The sequence below is a fragment of the Acanthopagrus latus genome, chromosome 20 (assembly GCF_904848185.1).
Source record: "Acanthopagrus latus isolate v.2019 chromosome 20, fAcaLat1.1, whole genome shotgun sequence".
Classification (NCBI taxonomy): Eukaryota; Metazoa; Chordata; class Actinopteri; order Spariformes; family Sparidae; genus Acanthopagrus; species Acanthopagrus latus.
Window position 1 is genome coordinate 19,237,601 of NC_051058.1, and position 18,757 is coordinate 19,256,357.

At 40.4% G+C, this 18,757-nt stretch overlaps 1 protein-coding gene and 1 long non-coding RNA gene across 2 annotated transcripts; one reads left to right on the forward strand and one right to left on the reverse strand.

Annotated features, from left to right (window-relative positions):
* Positions 1–3,268: 3,268 nt before the first annotated feature.
* LOC119009276 lies at positions 3,269–10,076 on the reverse strand. Its single transcript, XR_005071678.1, has 3 exons — positions 9,597–10,076; positions 8,194–8,286; positions 3,269–3,924 (listed from the first exon to the last, which is right to left on the reverse strand). It is a non-coding gene; the product is annotated as an uncharacterized LOC119009276 (long non-coding RNA).
* A 590-nt stretch (positions 10,077–10,666) lies between these two features.
* Positions 10,667–17,494, forward strand: tap2t (transporter associated with antigen processing, subunit type t, teleost specific). Its single transcript, XM_037082284.1, has 12 exons — positions 10,667–10,936; positions 11,492–12,018; positions 12,275–12,389; positions 12,500–12,630; positions 12,759–12,964; positions 14,028–14,225; positions 14,542–14,670; positions 14,767–14,958; positions 15,077–15,250; positions 15,377–15,536; positions 15,954–16,090; positions 16,618–17,494. Exons 2-12 carry the CDS (start codon positions 11,514–11,516, stop codon positions 16,807–16,809), a joined length of 2,139 nt encoding a protein of 712 aa, XP_036938179.1. The 5' UTR covers positions 10,667–10,936; positions 11,492–11,513; the 3' UTR covers positions 16,810–17,494.
* The last annotated feature ends 1,263 nt before the right edge of the window (positions 17,495–18,757 follow it).

Below are 18,757 nucleotides of genomic sequence, written 5' to 3' on the forward strand. Positions count from 1 at the left end.
TAATCAAAATTAAATATTGGCTGGTCAAACATTATATATTATTACAGATCAAGTTATCTAGCATTAAAAGCAGAAAGTTGAGACCTTAGAGAGGAAATGTCAGACATGCCAGGGTCATGCATTATGGAGGTCTCTTATTAATCAATTGATTAATTGCCTGATGTCGGCATACTCATAAAGCAATTCTGTAGAAAGTCAGCTGATTTTTGAGTCTCATTCTCAGGTCGTCAAATAACGCACCATGTGGGCTATTAACAGGACTAACAGAAAGTCGAGCTGTTAACAGTGAGAAGACTTGTATTTTCATATACATTTTATTTCAAGATATATTTTTTTATATATATTTTTTTGTGTTTATCCAGTAGCTGTAAAAACGCTCCTTGAATCCTGTGGGTTTTGAGGTGGGGCCGCTTGCCTAGCAGACAAACTAACAACTGGATTGCTGTTATTGAACTTCCGTGTCTAGAACTCTACAGTGGTTAACTGGTTGTCTTAGCTTACTGCACTCAACATTGTTTAGCTAACACTGTTAGCCTGAAAAGCTCTATGCCACAATGTTTCTCTAGCAAAACAACTTCCAAGGCTTCATAAAGCTGATTGAGCACTCTCTGAACGCACAATTGGACGCTCAAATGGAGACGAACCTGAACTGAAAACAAACCCTCAATACACTCAGAAGAAGCCAGACAAGCTAACAATCGCTCTAGCTGTTTGTAGCTATCAGTTTGCTGCAATTCCACCATGAACATAACTACAACAACTGCTTCCAAACAAAAAACATCACCACAACACAATCGGATAGTTATTAGTGGCCTGCTGGGCGGTGAGGCCAAGGGGCCTGCAACAGCTTTGTAATGATCTCTGCTTGGTGTTGTCAAGCAGGATGCTGTGGCGCACAGTTGCAAAGAATTTGAATTCCTGCAATTTATTTATTTATTTATTTTTAATTTTGTTTTATCACAGAGTTCAACATTATCTTCAAGCAAAGGCATCGCGCCCATACACACTGAACTCGCGAGGGGAATCGTCATGGACAGATGAGGGCAGAGATCCAAGCCGCTATAGTGGCGTCAGGCTAGCTTCTACCGTGGCCCTGAGCATGTCCCTAGCCAGGCCGAGGCCCAAGCTAAACACGCACACTTTGTGCACGCTTCTACCATACCATAGGTGTCTGAACATGAGGGACCTGTAAGTTGGCGGGATCGCACAAGGGCTCGTAAGATACGCTATTACCAATACCAGCGGCTGACCAAAGGCCTGACTACTGCCATTCATGGAAACCACTGCTTACAGCTCCGACGGACTGCACTCGGGCATTTGCCATTGAAGATAGTTGAAGTCCAGTCAAGTTAACCTATAAATTACAATAACACCAGGTTTGCCTGGCAGACCACTAACAACTGTATTACTGTCTATACTATACTACGAGGCCTCCAAAACAACACGTCTCCGTTCAGTTCTGCTGGTGTTGTAGCTCTAACTTCCTTGCACTTCTACCAAAAATAAGAACGCCAATGTTAACGCTAGGCTCTGCTCATCATAGTTTATACACTCAGAAGGACATAAACAAACTAACAACTGCTCAAGGAAAACCTTACACAGGCTGACAGAAATTAACATGTCTCCGGTCATTCTGCTGGTGTTTGAAGTTCAGTTTGCTGCACCTCTACCATGAATGAGACCACAAGAACCGCTTCTAAACCAAAAACTTCACTACCACACAGCTTCATGTCAGAAACTTAATATGATCCTTATTAGTGGCCTGCTGGTCGAATAGGCCGAGGCTTATGTTAAAGTTGAATCAATCATAAATGAAGCTGTCCATTTAAAATGTATAAGTCTTAGCTCAAAACCCACAGGGTTCAAAGGAAGAGGAAGTCATTTAAACAGGTTTTGTTTTACTGAGGGGAAATATAATTAAGTCTGGTTACAGTGCCTAAATGCATTTATTTGATCTAATTCATAAAGTATTTAACATGTGTACACACTGAGAGACACATCATTAGAACCAGTGACAGGTGAAATGAATAACATGGATCATAATGTTCCAACGCCATGTTCGGTTGTGAAGCCATGAGTCCTAGCATTCATGTGGATGTCTCTTTGACAAAACACCAGTCACCCAAACACAGCTGCAGACCAAGTACACCCCCTCATGGCAGCAGCACTCCTTGGTGGCAGTGCCCCCCCTGCTCAGGAATGACCTGAGGAACGTGGGAAAGAGCTCAAGGTGTCAACCAGACCTCCAGATTCCCCAGATCTCAATCCAGCTGAGCTTCCACTGGATGCAGTCAGAGCCAAGAACAATCCATGGGGGCCCCAACATGGATGGGAGTTGGTTCTGGCGCATCCAACAGATGCTCAAGTGGATTGAGATCTGGACAATGAGGAGGCCAGATTGACACCTTGGGATCTTTGCCATGAGGGGGTGTAATTGGTCTGAACGGTGTTTAGGTGGGTGGTGTCTGTCAAAGAGGATCCACAGAAATGACAGAAGTCAAAGTTTCCCAGCAGAACATTTGATTGTAACACGATGATCAATGCTCACTTCACTTGTCAATTGTTTTAATGCTGTGACTGAACAGTGTAGATATACAGGTTAAATAAAATATGATTAAACAAACTGTCGGTATTCAACGACCTGTGAATGAGACTCGACTACCCTCTAGAATCATTTACTGATCCAAGAGTATTAATGAACAGCAACTGACAAATCTCACACTTTCTGCCTTTAACTTTTGCACCTCTATTGCACTGACCTGGTTGGACCAGGTGTCTCTCCTCTCCGGTGCTGATCAACATACAGGTCAGAGCTGCTCCACCTGAAGCTGAAGACAAGTCCCACTGTTCACCTGGAGAGAGGAGGAAGAACTTTAGTATAACATGATAACTACATGCATATGTGTGTGTTTAATATATATATTCTGATTATAGCAGTAAAAAAGAAGATGTAATCAGATTACAGACACATCCAGCAAAAGGGGATTTCTTACAGTATTATCATTTCATAATAAAGAATGGTATAGCAGTCTGTAACCATGTGCATGACATCACTTCAGGAGTTTCACATCACTCTGCACTCATTCAGCGATCCATTCAGAGACATAGAAAGTAATCAAAACTAAAACATTAAGACGTTAAAACAGCATCTGAAAGGCAGAATGAATATGAATATGATGAGCAGTCAGTTTTACTTAAATTACTTACATTACTGACTACTTTTAAATAAGTAACTGTATCAGAACAAACATTTTAAATTACCCTCCCGATCCCCGTACAAGTAAACCAAATGTGTTCAGTCCTGAGAACATTTGGTGCTTTACAGACCAGTGATATGATTTTAAAGTGCAGGCAACAATGAGGCTACATAATGATCATATAAACTACTGTAGCTGCTCAAAATGACCATTTATCCGTCTGCTTGGTGATATCACAGACAGCACTTAAGGTATATTTCAAATCAGCTGCTGGTAAAACATTATAAACCTCTCACTGAGCTGCTGTTAGCTTCATTCATGTGATAAGAGATGGAGAGAGGTTAACTTACTCAGACATTAAACAACACATGGTTTCTAAATCAGTCATTCCCAGAATAGGAATAGATAATGAAGGTAATGGAAGCCCTGCTCTCCATTACAGAAAGAAAGTGTATACATCAAATATAGTTAAAGCTTTGAAAATGCCACTGAGAGGAGACGTTGGTCTCCATCAAAAGACTCAACACGTGCTTTAAAAATCTATAAAAAACACAATAGAGTGAAATTTTAAAAAAAGGTTTTATTATGTAAATAACCAGCAAAGACAACAGTGCTCACTGTCAACAGGTGAAACCAGAGTCAACAAACTGCAGGACCTGAAGGAGTTTCACCAGGAGACGGATCCTCAGTTTTCCTGCTTCACGTCCTGCGGCGACTCGTCCGTCACCTGCAGGAAGAGAAAGAAGAGCAGTGGTAGTTTGATGTCTCTTTGTGGACGTTTTCTTGTTGTTTTATGTTTGTTTTTAGAGGGTTTTGTGATGTTTTTAGAGGTTTTTGTGTTGTTTTTAGAGGTTTTTGTGTGTTTGTTTTTAGAGGTTCTGTGTGTTTGATTTTAGAGGTTTTTGTGTTGTTTTTAGAGGTTTTGTGTATTTGTGTTTAGAGGTTCTGTGTGTTTGATTTTAAGGGTTTTTGTTTGTTTTAGGGGTTTTGTTTGTTTGTTTTAAGACGTTTTTGATTGATTTAGAGGTTTTGTGTGTTTGTTTTTAGAGGTTTTGTTTGTGTGTCGAGGTTTTGTTTTTGTGGTAGTTGTTTGTCCTCCACAAAGAGACCTGGGTCTATTTTTGATGAGTTTTGAGTCTCCTTGTGGAGGTTTGAATCTCTAACTCAGTTGTATTTAACCTGAAATCACTTTTCATAATTTATTTACATGAAGTTTTAATTCAATTTAATTCGGAAGTAAATCTGAACATTTACAGGTTTTGTTTTACTGAGAGGAACCATAAAGTGCCTAAATGCATTTATTTGATCTAATTCATAAAATATTTAACATGTGTATACACTGAGAGTCACAACATTAGAACCAGTGGCAGGTGAAATGAATAACATGGATCATAATGTTCCAACGCCATGTTCGGCTGTGAAGCCATGAGTCCTAGCATTCATGTGGATGTCTCTTTGACAGACACCAGTCACCCAAACACAGATGCAGACCAAGTACACCCCCTCATGGCAGCAGCACTCCTTGGTGGCAGTGCCCCCCCTGCTCAGGAATGACCTGAGGAACGTGGGAAAGAGCTCAAGGTGTCAACCTGACCTCCAGATTCCCCAGATCTCAATCCAGCTGAGCTTCCACTGGATGCAGTCAGAGCCAAGAACAATCCATGGTGGCCCCAACATGGATGGGAGTTGGTTCTGGCGCATCCCGTGGATGCTCAACTGAAGTGGGATCTGGACAATGAGGAGGCCAGATTGAAGCCGTGGGTTCTTTGCCATGAGGGGGTGCAGTTGGTCTGAACGGTGTTTGGGTGGCTGTGTTTGTCAAAGAGGATCCACAGAAATGACAGAAGTCAAAGTTTCCCAGCAGAACATTTGATTGTAACAAGATGATCAATGCTCACTTCACTTGTCAGCTGTTTTAATGCTGTGGCTGAACAGTGTAGATATACATGTTAAACACTTTTCATATTTTGCATTAATTGAGTTTTTAACTATATTATTCATACTTTCACTGCACTTTGTCTAACAGCTTTAGTTACTAGTTACTTTGCAGATTCATAGAAACAATATTAAATATACTGATCAAACATGATGTATTATTATAGATTAAGTTATCCAGCATTAAAAGCAGAAAGTTGAGAGCCAGTGTGCTGCATATGGAGGACAGTTATTACTCAGTTGATTAATTGGGTGGGTCAGTTTACTCATAAAGCAATTCTGTAGAAAGTCAGCTGATTTTTGAGTCTCATTCTCAAGTCGTCAAATAACGCACTTTGTGGGCTATTAACAGGACTCACAGAGAGTCGAGTTGTTAAAAGTGAGAAGACTTGTATTTTCATATACATTTTATTTCAAGATATATATTTTTTATATCCAGTAGCTGTAAAAACACTCCTTGAATCCTGTGGGTTTTGAGGCGGGGCCTAAGTCTGCTCTGATTGGTCAGTTCACACAAGCTTGATAACCAGGTTTGCCTGGCAGAACACTTAACAACTGGATTGCTGCTACTGAACTTTTGTGCCTAGAACTCTACGCGGTTAACTGGTTGTTGTAGCTTAGTGCGTCAACATTGTTTAGCTAACACTGTTAGCCTGAAAAGCTTTATACCGCGATGTTTCTCCAGCAAAACAACAACTTCCAAGGCTTCATAAAGCTGATCGAGCACTCTCTGATCGCACATTTGTGCGCTTGAGTGGAGACGAACCTGAACTGAAAACAAACCTTCAATACACTCAGAAGAAGGCAGACAAGCTAACAATCGCTCTAGCTGTTTGTAGCTATCAGTTTGCTGCAATTCCACCATGAACATAACTACAACAACTGCTTCCAAACAAAAAACATCACCACAACACAATCGGATTGTTATTAGTGGCCTGCTGGGCAGTGAGGCCGAGGGGCCTGTAACAGCTTTGTAATGATCTCTGCTTGGTGTTGTCAAGCAGGATGCTGTGGCGCACAGTTGCAAAGAATTTGAATTCCTGCAATTTATTTATTTATTTATTTTTAATTTTGTTTTATCACAGAGTTCAACATTATCTTCAAGCAAAGGCATCGCGCCCATACACACTGAACTCGCGAGGGGAATCGTCATGGACAGTTGAGGGCAGAGATCCAAGCCGCTATAGTGGCGTCAGGCTAGCTTCTACCGTGGCCCTGAGCATGTCCCTAGCCAGGCCGAGGCCCAAGCTAAACACGCACACTTTGTGCACGCTTCTACCATACCATAGGTGTCTGAACATGAGGGACCTGTAAGTTGGCGGGATCGCACAAGGGCTCGTAAGATACGCTATTACCAATACCAGCGGCTGACCAAAGGCCTGACTACTGCCATTCATGGAAACCACTGCTTACAGCTCCGACGGACTGCACTCGGGCATTTGCCATTGAAGATAGTTGAAGTCCGGTCAAGTTAAACTATAAATTACAATAACACCAGGTTTGCCTGGCAGACCACTAACAACTGTATTACTGTCTATACTATACTACGAGGCCTCCAAAACAACACGTCTCCGTTCAGTTCTGCTGGTGTTGTAGCTCTAACTTCCTTGCACTTCTACCAAAAATAAGAACACCAATGTTAACACCAGTTTATACATCATAGTCATCATAGTTTATACACTCAGAAGGACATAGACAAACTAACAACTGCTCAAGCAAAACCTTACACAGGCTGACAGAAATTAACATGTTTCCGGTCATTCTGCTGGTGTTGTAGCTCTAACTTCCTTGCACTTCTACCAAAAATAAGAACGCCAATGTTAACACCAGGCTCTGCTCATCATAGTTTATACACTCAGAAGGACATAAACAAACTAACAACTGCTCAAGGAAAACCTTACACAGGCTGACAGAAATTAACATGTCTCCGGTCATTCTGCTGGTGTTTGAAGCTCAGTTTGCTGCACCTCTACCATGAATGAGACCACAAGAACCGCTTCTAAACCAAAAACTTCACTACCACACAGCTTCATGTCAGAAACTTAATATGATCCTTATTAGTGGCCTGCTGGTCGAATAGGCCGAGGCTTATGTTAAAGTTGAATCAATCATAAATGAAGCTGTCCATTTAAAATGTATAAGTCTTAGCTCAAAACCCACAGGGTTCAAAGGAAGAGGAAGTCATTTAAACAGGTTTTGTTTTACTGAGGGGAAATATAAATAAGTCTGGTTACAGTGCCTAAACGCATTTATTTGATCTAATTCATAAAGTATTTAACATGTGTACACACTGAGAGACACATCATTAGAACCAGTGACAGGTGAAATGAATAACATGGATCATAATGTTCCAACGCCATGTTCGGTTGTGAAGCCATGACTCCTAGCATTCATGTGGATGCCTCTTTGACAGACACCAGTCACCCAAACACAGATGCAGACCAAGTACACCCCCTCATGGCAGCAGCACTCCTTGGTGGCAGTGCCCTCCCTGCTCAGGAATGACCTGAGGAATGTGGGAAAGAGCTCAAGGTGTCAACCAGACCTCCAGATTCCCCAGATCTCAATCCAGCTGAGCTTCCACTGGATACAGTCAGAGCCAAGAACAATCCATGGGGGCCCCAACATGGATGGGAGTTGGTTCTGGCGCATCCAACAGATGCTCAAGTGGATTGAGATCTGGACAATGAGGAGGCCAGATTGACACCTTGGGATCTTTGCCATGAGGGGGTGTAATTGGTCTGAACGGTGTTTAGGTGGGTGGTGTCTGTCAAAGAGGATCCACAGAAATGACAGAAGTCAAAGTTTCCCAGCAGAACATTTGATTGTAACACGATGATCAATGCTCACTTCACTTGTCAATTGTTTTAATGCTGTGGCTGAACAGTGTAGATATACAGGTTAAATAAAATATGATTAAACAAACTGTCGGTATTCAACGACCTGTGAATGAGACTCGACTACCCTCTAGAATCATTTACTGATCCTAGAGTATTAATGAACAGCAACTGACAAATCTCACACTTTCTGCCTTTAACTTTTGCACCTACACTGCACTGACCTTGTTGGACCAGGTGTCTCTCCTCTCCGGTGCTGATCAACATACAGGTCAGAGCTGCTCCACCTGAAGTTGAAGACAAGTCCCACTGTTCACCTGGAGAGAGGAGGAAGAACTTTAGTATAACATGATGACTACGTGTGTGTGTGTATATATATATATATATATATATATATATATATATATATATACACACATACTGATTGTAACAGGAAAAAAGAAGATGTAATCAGAGTACAGACATAGAAAAGGGGATTTTTTACATAAACCACATGTATTAAGTCCAAGTAAGAACATTTCGTGCTTCATACACAAGTAATATAATTTTAAAGTCTATCTTTTGAAACATAGGGAGACAGTGCAGTGATTCAATTAACACATTAAACCAGAACTGAGACAAACACACTGAACACATTCTGTGCAGGCTACAATGAGGCTGCATATTGTGTGTTAAACTACTTTAGCTGCTTAATGACCTTATAGAGCATATGCTAACATACTAATAAACAGACACCATTAAACACAACACATGGAGCCTGTTAGCTAACTGTACTGTACTCAGATATTCGGCTATAACGATGCTGGTGTTTACAATGCACAGTACGACAATGGCGTCATGCTAACACTCTCCAACAAACATACACGTTAGCTAACATGCAAACCGGTCTGTAAAAACACGACGATTAAATGACTCAGATGTCTTCAGAAGCTCGTTATAGTATCAGCACCGGTTAATAAATACAGCTGAGCCGCTGCTAACGTGTTTCCAAACCGTGCAGTGCATCTCCAACAACTTTAAAATCAGCTAGCTAACATAGCATAACAGAACCACTCGGTTAAACTGACCAGCAAGTTAGCTAACCAGATTTCATAGCGTAGTAATGAATGCATGCATTTCAAAAAGTTTAACGCCGATTTTACCGAAACTATCTACGTGTTTTGAGATAGTGACCAAAGTTTAATTAACTGTACATTATTCATGTTATAAACAGGGCAGAGAAAAAACGGCCAAAATCACAATGGAGGTTTGGTGCAGCGAGCAAAACATAACGCCCATCAGGCATTTAAATGGATGTAGTTAGATGATTATGTTGAAGACGAATTTACCTCAACATTTAACAGGTCTTCAGCTTCTGTTCAGCGTTATTTCAGAAACATTTGAGGCGAAAACAAATCTCTCCGACAGGAGAGGGAGGCTGGCTCCCTTTTAATCCGCATATATGTAGAACTTTCTAGGCTTTGACAAAAGGTAGTTTACTATGTGAAACTTGCTGATATATGGAGGAACATTACCTGAGATCTGTAAGTAATAAATGATCTGTACACCTCAACACAGACATGAATGTACCTTTACTAAGCAGGTAACTGTACACAAAAAGCAGATTCATACAGAAGCGTTTACCAACCTTATTCGTGTCCTCACAGAAGAGCTGCTCTGATCTGAGTGAAGATCCATTAGCCATTAATACAGACCTCTATTGTTTTAGAGGGAAATGCGCTAACTTTACGCGGGAAACAGAGCGAGACCGCCCCTTTTGGCGCGCACCACCTGCATTCGTCAGAAAATCTGTGGGTGGGACTTATTTGACGCATCTTCAACCAGAGGGACTTCCGGGTTCTTGACGCTGTGTAGCTCAGTTTGTAGAAAAGGCGTCCTGTAAACAGCGACTGAGCATGCGCCCCTAGTTCGAGTCCCAGTCGGGGTCTATAAAGGTATTGGGTGAATTCAGGTAATCTGGACGCCTCAGCTCAAGTGTTATTGATTTCTGCTCTGCGCTTTTACCATAAAATTAACTAAATTAACTGTGAATGATGACTTCATGTGGGTGATGTCATAGAGAGTTATTGTTAAATTGAACTGTCCTTAGGCTGCTGTGACACACAAATATCCCCGTTTGCAGGACCAGTAAAGGAATTCTGATTGTGATTCTAAGTCAATCATAATCCCCCTTTTTTTCCTTTTTTTTTTTTTTTTTTTGTCAATCACGATCCCTGGGAATTGCATGAGGAGGTCAGTGGCGTAATATTCAGACCAGTCATAAATAAGAAAATGTTTCTAGTATTTTATCACATTATGTTCGCGTTGGGACGGTCACATGGTTCTGACATGAGAGCACGAGAGCGGCCCAAATTGCACTAACACAGGAAAGTGCATCGACCCAAATGTCCAGTAGGTGGCGCCTGTTGGACACGGTACCCCCAAGGTTGGACAACTCCCATCTCCCATTGTCTGAGAGCGCACCTGAATGCATCGTCAGTTCCGTAATGACCGGATGAGCGGAGAAAATAAAAGCAACTGCGTGCCCGTTACAACCTCAGTCTCAAAGTTACGTGTTGCTGGAAGCATTAGATTTCGTCAGCGCAACTGTTCAGTCAAAGACTGCGGTCAAGCCAGCCGTGGTTCGCGTTTGCTTGGTCAAATCAGCCGCACCATTTTTCCCAGTGCGCAAATGCATTAACATTTACGGTAATTGTAATGAAACCGCTCTGAAGAGCTGCTGGTAGTGACAGTGGGGCAGTCTCACATCAGATACATGAAACATACGATACTTTTACAGTAATCTGTTTACTTAGTACTTCATAGACTGCTTGCATGCATAATAAGAAGTACTTTTACGGTGTACTTTTCGAGTAATCCTGTGTCATAGTGAGTCGGTCCACCTCGTCAGCACTTACTGAAAGTGAAAGTAAAAGTTAACCAGAAGCAGCATCAAGCTAACCTGCTGAATGTTGGAGGGAACACACGGTAAGTCATCCACATTATACACGATAACATGAGCTTCACAGACATATCACTGTGCCACTGGCTTAATGTTAAACAAGCAGCGAGAACAGGAGCGACCTAAAAACATGTTGCTGTGAAGTGTTATTGAAGTTATTAGCCGACACTAGCTTGCTGCAGTGACATTGCTTTCAAAAAGCTATTGACAAAATCGTCTTTTGAGTAAAGCTAACGTTATGAAGTTCATTAAAGCGGCCGTATTAGCTTATAATGCTACAAGTATTAGTGTTATGTTGTCTTATGTTATGTTACTTTCCATTTTCAGTTTGGTAATACAAAACATAAATCAATCCCCTGCTGGGAAACAAAACAGCATAGACCAGCACCAGTATTAACAAAGCTTGGACATAAATGTATGGCTGATTTTGGTGTAATACAACTAAACACTACTAATATTATACATATTATTTTGCAAGAGGCCATTCTGCATAATGAGTACTTGTTGTACTTGCAACTTGAGTGTTTGTACACTGTCATATTTGTACTTTTACTAATGTGGAATTTTTGATCCTCCTGCAGTCTGACTGTCCACCAGAGGAAAATGAAGGAAGTGGCAGTTTGTGGATTTCTTATTCTCCTCTTCGATGCCGTGCTCAGTTTGGCACTGTGGGCCGGACTGTGGCTGCAGCGGTGCTCCGGCTGTGGTGGACTGGCAGGTGTGTGGGCCTTTGGGGCAGCGAAGTGGGCCGCCCTCCATGTTTTCACCTCAGCACTGACTGATGGGAAGCCCCAGGCTGTGCTCTGCAGGCTGGTCGCTCTCCTCGGCCTCCTTTCTCCCGTGTTTGAAAGTGGACGGATCTTCATGGAGCCTCCCTCAGAGCCTTACCGGGGACCATCCCCTGACCTCAACATGCTGCTCCTTGGCCCGCTGTCGTCAGTAGTGGCCTGTATGGTTTGGGAAAAGGGCCTCTGTGGGAATGCAAAGATGAAAAAAGGCACCGTTCAACTGGATGCCAGGCGGTTGCTGGCGAGGATGGTGAAATACTTCAAGCCAGACACCTTTTACCTCATCGCAGCTTTCAGTTTCCTCATCTTAGGTGTCATCTGTAAGTGTAAAATACTGACGTTCTACACTTTACACACTCTGATCGATTCTGTATTCTTTAGATGATACTTTACTGTCCAGGAGATGCACTGTTTTGAAACTATAGAAATAAACCAGTATTTAGTTTATTTGAATTTCATCGGCACGTGCATCAGGTTGACGTGGTGGGGCTGTACCTGACAAAAGGAATCAAAGACCTGTCAACATCACTGTATAATTTCCCGTTTTGCTAATCCGTGTCATTCATTTCCAAACAGGTGATACATTTATCCCGTTGTATCAGGGGAAGGTGATTGACATGCTGAGAGGTCAGGTGCTTCAAACTGGCTTCTGTTATGCAATTGGACAGCTGGTGCTTCTCTCTCTTGGAAGGTAATCAAATTAAACTCTTTGCATATATTCTTGTCCTTTTGTGATTTCCTCTATTCTCCTATCTGACTAGAAAAATAAGCAGTCAATTTTTAATGTCTCCATCTTAACAGCGCTCTGTTCTCTGGCATGAGAGGAGGCATATTTATGTGCACCCTGGCCAGACTGAACAAGAGACTGAAACATCTGCTGTTTCACTCCCTCCTGCAGCAGGAAGTGCATTTCTTCGAGGAGAACAATGCTGGTGAGAAGAACACAGAAAACACACAACATAGTTCAGGGATGCTGAGATTTTACATATATTTTCACTTCATCTCCAGAGCTGTCGGTTAACATGATTCAATTTCATCTTTTCTTTTTTCCACCGCTCAGGAAGTCTCTCGTCCCGCCTGCACTCCGATGTGGACAGGATGGGCCGCACAGTAGCACTGAACGCCAACGCGCTGGTTCGCAGCACAGTCAAGACCTGCCTGATGCTCTCAGTGATGTTAAACCTGTCCTGGGAGCTCACAGTGCTCACCTGCATAGAGATGCCACTCCTGGCCATCTTGCAGAACAAATACATCACACTGTCCAAGGTAGGCGTGTTGAGCTTAGCTGTGGACTGAATAGCCAACAGTTGTTCAGTTCAGGATTCAGCTTTTAAAGTACAAATGGAAGTAGCCAATATACAATAAATCATAGCTGAGCTGACAGCAGGTCTCCACACTGACCAGTGAGGGGAGCTCCAATGCGTAAAGTTACAGATATTTTCAGAGACACCAGTGATTCAGTGCATTGCAATTAAGAGACTGTTAAAAAAAAAGTGAACAAATAGTTACAGATTAAAAAGAAGTTACATATCTAACTTGCTGACAAACCAGAGTAAACAGCTATGTTTTTGACAGTTCCCGTTTACTAAAAAAACATTTTGTTATTGTTTCATCACTGGGATGTTTGAGCTTCACTGTGCAGAATGATAGTTTGACACCGCTGTTTTCACTTTTCTGTACTGAAGGGGGAACATTTTGAAAAATAAGAAGAAAATGAACCGTATTTGTATTGTCGCACAATTTTTAATATTCGGTGAGGGAGAGAGAGGTCATTTCAGGAATTGAGGAGTAAAATGTAGCAAAGCAGAGTATTTGTGTATGTTTTATACCATGTCTGGAGGGGATCTTTTACTTTCCACTGCACACCAAACAAGATTTAAAAAAAAAAAAAAAAAAAAACAAGGGAAAAGATTACAGTCAGAAGGAAAGGGCAGCAGACAGGGTGGATTTAGTTACAAGATGAGTGAAGATAACTGAATCCAGTCAAAATGACAAACAATAGAGCATTCATTAACTTCAGCTGAAAATAATTAAACTGAAGGTACAAACAGTCACTCTGTGGTTAGAAGGATTGTGTTTCTCCACACAGTGAAAACTAATGTGACTTCTCATAGCAGTGGAGAATGCGACCTGTGGAATAGAATACGTATTATTATTTCAACTCTACTGGATTTGAAATTGGAGACAGTGACATAATGGGAGATATGAAACTTGGGTGAATGAGGTACAGCTCAGGTCAAGACGACTTGAATCTATTATCTAATTAGTGAGTCGGTCTGATCACAGATGCCTTCTTGCTGTGAATCTGTCTGTATTCTTTGTCGAACAGGAGCTGAAAGACCAGATCCAGGACTGCCATGCTCAGAACAAAGATCTGGCTACTCAGACAGTCAGAAATATTTGCACAGTCCGCAGCTTCAGGGCAGAGAAAGATGAACTGAGGAGGTATAATGAGGCTCTGGACCAGATGTGTGCCATCAAGACACGATCGGGAGTATACAGCATAGTCTTTGGCTTTTTACGGAGGGTAAGATGGCAGTAGTGTACATCCAACCGTCTGTCTTGGAAGCAAGAGAACATGTTGAGCTGAAACTTGTTGGATGGTCACTTGTATGGAGACCTATTTAACTATTATAGATGTCAAATGGGGAAAAAAGAAAATAAATAAAATGTTGGAAAATCATGAAAATGCTCATTCGGTCAAAATGGCACATATGTCCCGCTACAATGAAAATCTTTAAGTTTTTGTTCATGTTTTTAGGAAGCTGCGTGATTTCTGTTGTTAGGTATATTTTTTTAATTGCGATGTGAGTGATTCCTGTCTCTGTACTCTGTCCATATAGCTGGTGAGTCTGGGGATAAGGTTGCTCATGCTGGTACAGGCTCGCAGTCTCATCTCCTCAGGTCACCTCAGCATCGGTAGTCTTGTTTCCTTTTTCTTGTACCAGAAGCCGATGTCAAACAACTTAAGGGTGAGCTTACTTACACATATGTTTCACTGCTGAATCTTTTTTTCTGTGTATTTGAGTTGTAAAATATACAATGCAGGTTATTTATTTCTTTCACAGGAGATTTTGTATTGCTATGGAGAGACGATGTCCACAGTTGGAGTCATCTCCAAAGTGTTCAGTTATCTTGACAGGACACCAAAGTGCGAGAAGGCGGGAGAGTTAGCTCCTGAGAAGCTAGAGGGAAGAATCGTTTTCCAGAATGTCACCTTCACCTACCCGTCAGCTCCATCAGATAAACCAGCTCTGAAGGTAACAGGCTGACAGCACAAGTTTGACATGGTGTTCTCACAGCAAATCGTGTTAAACATTGATCCAGAGTCGGACGAGCCACAGTTGCATCATCGCGTCATTAACATGTTCTGTACAGTCTGTTTCTATGGAGCTTCAGCCGGGGAAGATGACAGCACTGGTCGGCCCCTCCGGCAGCGGGAAGTCTTCCTGCATCAGCCTCCTGAAGAGGCTGTATGAACCTCAGGAGGGACAGATCCTGCTGGATGGAGAACCGCTGCACCATTACAAACACAAGTACCTCCATCAAAAGGTACAATTAAATCACTGCAGCAAATGAGATCATTCTAGAAATAAAACTTTCTTCTGTTTTGCTTATACATACAAAAATTAAGTATATTTTCTATATCGGATGTCATAAAGTGCTTAATTTGTTCAGGTGGCCTTGGTGTCCCAGAATCCTGTGCTGTTTTCTGGTTCACTGAGATACAACATTGAGTACGGCTTGGAGGACTGCCCCATCGAGAAGGTGCAAGAAGCTGCAAAGAAGGTCAACGCTGATCAGTTCATCTCTGAACTGGAGGAAGAATACGACACAGGTACAGATAGTATACAAAAATAGTTATTAGTTCTTGTTGATTTCATTTTTTTTAATATAAACGAAGGCTGCCTTACATTAACATTGTTGGACCCACATAAATCAGACATAGTGAAAAAAAACAGCTGCTGTTACAGACACAAAAAATACACTTTATTAAATGTACAACCGAAATGCAGACAATAAGTCAAGTTTTACAGATTAATTTGTGTAGCTTACACCTGCACATAGAGCTGATCCGTGGAATAGAAACTGTATGTATGATGGATAGATACTAATTTTTACCAGACCATGGTTTAGGAAGTTGTGAAAGGATGGGAAGGATGTAAAGCCCAAACTGCTCTGGTGATGGAGTATTTCAGTCATGATTGACAGAGTTGCTGACACTTGAATATTCTATATTTGTTTATCTGTGCAGATATAGGTGAATGTGGTGGCCGACTTTCAGAGGGACAGAAGCAGTGCATCGCCATCATCAGGGCTCTGATTCGAGATCCGCAGGTCTTCATACTGGATGAGGCTACCAGCAAACTGGATATTGAAATGCAGCATATTGTAAGTTAATATTGTCCCTTTATTCCGCCTTTTTTTGTCTGTATAAAAGGTACGAAGTTGGAAGAAGGTTCTTTGCCTCTGAGCCAGTACTGAATGTAGAAACGGCACCGAATTGGCATCTGTGTAAAAGGAGATTGTACAGTGGCCGGGGGGTGCAAACCAAAATTACAAAATGTGAAACACTTTTAAAGTTGGAGACAAATTTACATTTTGGAAACCATTTTTTGAATATCATAAAACAAAATGACATTACCATAACACATTTACAAGTAATGAAACAAATTTACATTTCAGAAAACAAACTGACAAGATGCAAAACACTTTTACAAACGGCAAGACAAATTTAGAAGTGGCGAAAGACTTCTACAAGTCCCAAAACAAATTTTCAAATAACATCAACTGGAAACGGAACGTACCAACTCGAGTTGTTGTTGTTGTTGATTTTACTTGTAGTACAAACACTTTGCTGCAGCATTAATTCATTAATCAATTCGTCTAACTCGATATTTCATTCTTCTGTGTCTCAGGTGCTTCGGGAGGTTCTGTCTTGTGGTCTGACGGTCCTGCTGGTGGCTCATCAGCTGAGCACGGTGGAGAAGGCCGATCACATTATCTTCATGGAGAAAGGAGAAGTCGTGGAGGAGGGGACGCACCAGGAACTCATGGCCAAGAGAGGACGCTACCATCGCTTGAAAGAGGAACTGTTCACTCAAGGCTGAATAGAGCTCAGTAAATATAGTTTTATTGTTTGTATGTGAATTGTTGTTGTCCAGAGTATCTGCGGGGTGATTAAACGTGTGAACATTCTTCTTGACAGGATTACCTGTCCGATATTCATCTTGTCAGACATGTCAGGACAAAAACAACTTCATATATTAGATATGAAGTAATGGGAATGAAGAGGTATGGTCTGCATGTTTCATGAGCACTAATTATGTTTCCGTGTTGAAGCAGTATTGGAGCATCACACCAACAGATGAACTGAAACTTCAATACCAAGAAAGTGTTTTTACAGTGAGGCAGTTAAATCTTCAGAGGCAAATATTGTCTTTCACTACACAGTTGCTGTCCTGCATAACAGGGAAGCACAACTACTTGTTTTAAATATCTGATTTATTAAATGATCATAACTTTGCAAAGGAAAATGCAGAGTGGAGTGCAGTGGATGCAGTGAAACGTGGATGCATTAAAGAAGAATATGTTTTACAAAGTAAGCCCTAGTTTTGTTGTTTTTTTATTTGTTCTTTGTTTTTTTTTGTCCTATTTCTTCTTTTATCTCTGTTAACTGTATTGAAACTCTGTGCATCATTTGCCTTCTTTTGTATGGACCTCTTCCTTTGCACCAGTATGAAGACATAAAGGTTGTAAATGGACTTTGTTAAATAAAGAGAGTAAATAAACGTATGTAGCCAGGCCTGTTGTCCCTACACAGTTGTGTGTAATATTATTGTTATAATTAATTTGTTATCACAAGAAAACAACCTTTGTTATATCGAGATAATGAAATAAATTAATTTGTTACGATGAGAAAATGATCTTTGTTATATCGAGATAATGAAATAAATGTGTTCGTTATCATGATAAAACAACCTCTGTTATATCGAAATAACTAAATAAATGTGTTGTCCCAAGAAATCGAGATATATCGAGATAATGAAATAAATTTGTTACGATGAGAAAATGATCTTTGTTATATCGAGATAACGAAATAAATTAATACGTTGTCATGCTAAAACAACCTTTGTTATATCGAGATAACGACAAATTAATTCATTAGGACGAGAAAACAATCTTTGTTTTATCGCGATAACAAAATAAATTAGTTTGTTATGATGAGAAAACAACCTTTGTTATATCGAGATAATGAAATAAATTAATTTGTTATGATGAGAAAATGATCTTTGTTATATCGAGATAACGAGATAAATTAATTCGGTATCATGATAAAACAACCGTTGTTATATCGAAATAACTAAATAAATGTGTTATCACAAGAAATCGAGATATATCGAGATAATGAAATAAATTTGTTACGATGAGAAAATGATCTTTGTTATATCGAGATAATGAAATAAATTAATACGTTGTCATGATAAAACAACCTTTGTTATATCGAAATAACAAAATTAATTTGTTATCACGAGAAAACAAACTTTGTTATATCAAGATAACGACATAAATTAATTCGTTAGGACGAGAAAACAATCTTTGTTTTATCGAGATAACAAAATAAATTAGTTTGTTATGATGAGAAAACAACCTTTGTTATATCGAGATAATGAAATAAATTAATTTGTTATGATGAGAAAATGATCTTTGTTATATCGCGATAACGAGATAAATTAATTCGTTATCATGATAAAACAACCGTTGTTATATCGAAATAACTAAATAAATGTGTTGTCCCAAGAAATCGAGATATATCGAGATAATGAAATAAATTTGTTACGATGAGAAAATGATCTTTGTTATATCGAGATAACGAAATAAATTAATACGTTGTCATGATAAAACAACCTTTGTTATATCGAAATAACAAAATTAATTTGTTATCACGAGAAAACAAACTTTGTTATATCAAGATAACGACATAAATTAATTCGTTAGGACGAGAAAACAATCTTTGTTTCATCGAGATAACAAAATAAATTAGTTTGTTATGATGAG

Coding starts and splice junctions, on each gene's coding strand:
- tap2t (XM_037082284.1), top strand. CDS start 11,514: ATGAAGGAAGTGGCAGTTTGTGGATTTCTTATTCTCCTCTTCGATGCC. Junction 12,019..12,274: donor CCTCATCTTAGGTGTCATCT/GTAAGTGTAAAA, acceptor ATTTCCAAACAG/GTGATACATTTATCCCGTTG. Junction 12,390..12,499: donor GTGCTTCTCTCTCTTGGAAG/GTAATCAAATTA, acceptor CCATCTTAACAG/CGCTCTGTTCTCTGGCATGA.